At 50.4% G+C, this 3,051-nt stretch overlaps 2 protein-coding genes across 2 annotated transcripts; one reads left to right on the top strand and one right to left on the bottom strand.

The window, feature by feature from the left end:
* Positions 1-78: 78 nt before the first annotated feature.
* Positions 79-1,139, bottom strand: EAH_00067090 (hypothetical protein; the record flags this gene model as incomplete). The annotated part of the gene is made up of 3 exons (XM_013392602.1): positions 79-207; positions 384-506; positions 942-1,139. 3 exons carry the CDS (start codon positions 1,137-1,139, stop codon positions 79-81), a joined length of 450 nt encoding a protein of 149 aa, XP_013248056.1.
* Positions 1,140-2,319: 1,180 nt separating this feature from the next.
* On the top strand, positions 2,320-2,731 carry EAH_00067080 (hypothetical protein; the record flags this gene model as incomplete). The annotated part of the gene is made up of 2 exons (XM_013392601.1): positions 2,320-2,399; positions 2,587-2,731. 2 exons carry the CDS (start codon positions 2,320-2,322, stop codon positions 2,729-2,731), a joined length of 225 nt encoding a protein of 74 aa, XP_013248055.1.
* Between the last annotated feature and the right edge of the window lie 320 nt (positions 2,732-3,051).

Below are 3,051 nucleotides of genomic sequence, written 5' to 3'. Positions count from 1 at the left end.
GCGTTCTAACTATATATATGTATAGCTATATATATAGTTGACGAGCCTGTTATAGCTTGCATGTACAACGCCTGTACGTCATGATTCAGTCACCTGACGTACGAGGGTTGGCGAGCCTAGTGCACTTTGCATGTCCATGTACTCGTCCTCTTCTTCTTCTGCATCAATACCATCATCGCCTGATTGTCCCTCTTCCTCTTCCCCCGACTGTACACAAAAACAAAATACCCTAAACTCTGAACCCTAAACTCTATTCTCTAAAGTAGGGTTCGCCTGGCCGTAGACAGCGCCTCCACGGAGAAGACTTAACCATAAACCTGAAATCCTCAACTCCGCCCCACTCCCAAAAATAAGACCCTCATGCTGCAAAGCGTCAGACGGACAGGAGGCAGAGACTCTGGCAGCTTCTCCTCGTCGTGCTGCTCCTCCCCCACGGGAGGTGGCACTGGGCTAGGGGCAGCAGCGGCTCCCACTTCCTCTCCTGTAAACCCAAAAGTTCCTTCCTCCTGCAGTTAACACACAACCAAGAACTCAACTGAGACAACAGAACACTTATTCACTTTGCAGGGCCGACACCCGAGCCCTCGACACCAACGGGATAATACTAGAGATTCGACAACTGAAACCTCCAAACTCTTCCCCCGGTGTACTTCGCCATTACCCTCTTTCTTCATATCTGAACTGCAAGCCGGTCCTGTCCTGCTACTGCACGTTTTTTGCGTTTCTGTTGCTGTCAAGCAGCCGGTATACACCATACTTCGAGCACAGACTGCACGCTCTTGTACGGAAAATGAAAGTGAACAAAATCTATTTCCATTTGTACACAGTTTACACACAGCATGCAACAAGAGTAGCACATACACGCACGTGCAATTTACATACATCAGAATGCCCATTTATGCATATCTATACATACTGCGCATCTGTATACACACGCATACAGTGCACGCGAGGGCTGCGGCTGCAGCAAGAACCACGGGCGATAGGAAGCTCTTTTTGTTGCGCGTGATGAGGACGAAGTCGGACGCTATGGGATCATTTTCCGCGTTGCCTTGTCTGTTCAACTGGCTGCTGCTGCCCTCCTCCTCAACAGCAGCGAGCTCCAGGTGGGGAGCCGCGTCATCAGCTGACTCGACCATCTGGGCAGGAAAATGCTAAAGGTCCCAAAACCCCACCAGTTGTATTCAAAAAGAAGCTCCTACGGCCTTGGAAAGTTCGTGATCCCAGCTAAAAGCACCGGGCCACAGTTACCCGCAGCAAAACTCGATCCTCAAGACGTATACTTGCAGCACATGACTGAAGAGGAAAGACGAGTACATTCCACTTACTGCACAAAAAGCGTAAATATAACAAAATAAGTAAAATAATTTGGTCTTCACTTCCTTTTCGTACCTCCTCATTCTTACTTCGTCGCCTCATTGGGGATGCCTTGCTTGGTCGTCGCTCAGCAACGGGCCAACTGCATCGACTGAGGGTGCGGTTGCAACCACCTTGCACTTTCGTCTTCTGCCTCTATTTTTTTAAATTCCAATGGTATGTGCACTTTGATGTACCCAACGTATGCCAAGACATCTCGCAGTTGTCCCCGCATGCGCAGTTCTGGCGTGCTGTATACCCTGGGCAACTTTTGTTCCGTTCCTTGCAGTCGTCGACAGTTGATTGGCCGGCTCTTCCAAAGCTTTCAAACTTCGCCTGCCTATACACATCCCGATGCTTTTGAAGGAATATTAAAAGGGCAAATGCCCACAGTTTCGGCTTCAAGCCGGGAAACACATGGCTTGCCATGCCTCTGCGGTGGGCCCAGATTACTTCGGGGACAGTAAGCAAAACATACGGGTCGACAACGTATCTTGAACTCGTCGGGATCTATATTGATCTATGCGAACCTGAACTTGTATTTCTATTTGCGTGCAGGCTGACTGGCAGGCCAGACGGTTTCCTATAGTTTTAGTGCATCTGGCAGGGGGGGCGTAGGTGTGCTTCCTTATAGGATCGCCTTGCAGCATTAGTTGCAGAACAGTGCGCCGCAGCTCATCACATGCAGCCTTCCCTCAGCACCAGCCTCTAGCCCTTGCGCCGCTGTACCCAGGATCCCTGTAGGGGAGCTCAGCAGCCTTTTTGCTTACTTGGTGGCACGGTCCATGGATGCAGGTGCTAGCAGCGAAACTCACGCCCGGATCAGGGCGGGTTCGCTCATAGCACTGCTCAGTATAGTAGACGATTTAATCAAGCATCATCAGATATTTCCCGTGACAGAGCATCATCCACCTTATCCTTGGCTATGGAGTGCCCTCGATCTTATCAGAGGACCATCTTAAGATGCAGAATAGTCCAGAAGTCGACTATTTCGAAATTTTCATCGTAGCAGAAGCAAAGGCAGCAGAAGCACCACCTCGCTGGTACACCCATGCCTCACTGGGTGATCAGGCACACGAGGGGAGCACAGGAGTGCGTGTGCTGTTTGAGGGTTGTGGAGAGACAAACGTAGCAGGGTCTCTCTGAACTTCGATGGCGCATTTCGACTTGCATGCAGGCTGTTTATAGGGGCCAAGTACGACAATTGACTACAGTGTATGCGTATGCTAGGAATGGGACATGGTTGTGCTCGCATGTAGAGGCTGCCTTACACCTCCAGTTGCAGCAAGGCGATTTGGAACTCGTCTCAGGCTGCCTCCTCTTCCCCATCCCCAGGCCGTTGAGCCACTGCGCCAAGGGCCTCTGGGAGTTGTGAGGGACATCAGCTGCGTTTTAGGAACTCTCACATTCAGTCTTTTCGCTCTACTGCTGCACACAGCAGTCACCGGATAAGATCGAGGACTCCTGTTACGATTGTACTCTTGATGGCTGCTGCTCGCGCCTGTATGCGCTGTGCGCCGAATAAAGACCACTTACATTGGGAGTACAGCCGGTGAAGAAGACGCTGCAATATCTGTGTGTTCCGTAGATGAGCTAGTATATCTGTGTGTTCTGTATATGAATTAGTTTTAGAGGGATGTTAGTTCCACTCTGACTTCCCAACAACCTGTCTGCAATTGTGGTGCAGTTGTCGTG

The sequence above is a fragment of the Eimeria acervulina genome, genomic scaffold (assembly GCF_000499425.1).
Source record: "Eimeria acervulina Houghton genomic scaffold, Eah_scaff2618, whole genome shotgun sequence".
Lineage (NCBI taxonomy): Eukaryota > Apicomplexa > Conoidasida > Eucoccidiorida > Eimeriidae > Eimeria > Eimeria acervulina.
The sequence above is the reverse complement of the archived record's forward strand: the minus strand, read 5'-3'. Positions and strand labels throughout refer to the sequence as shown.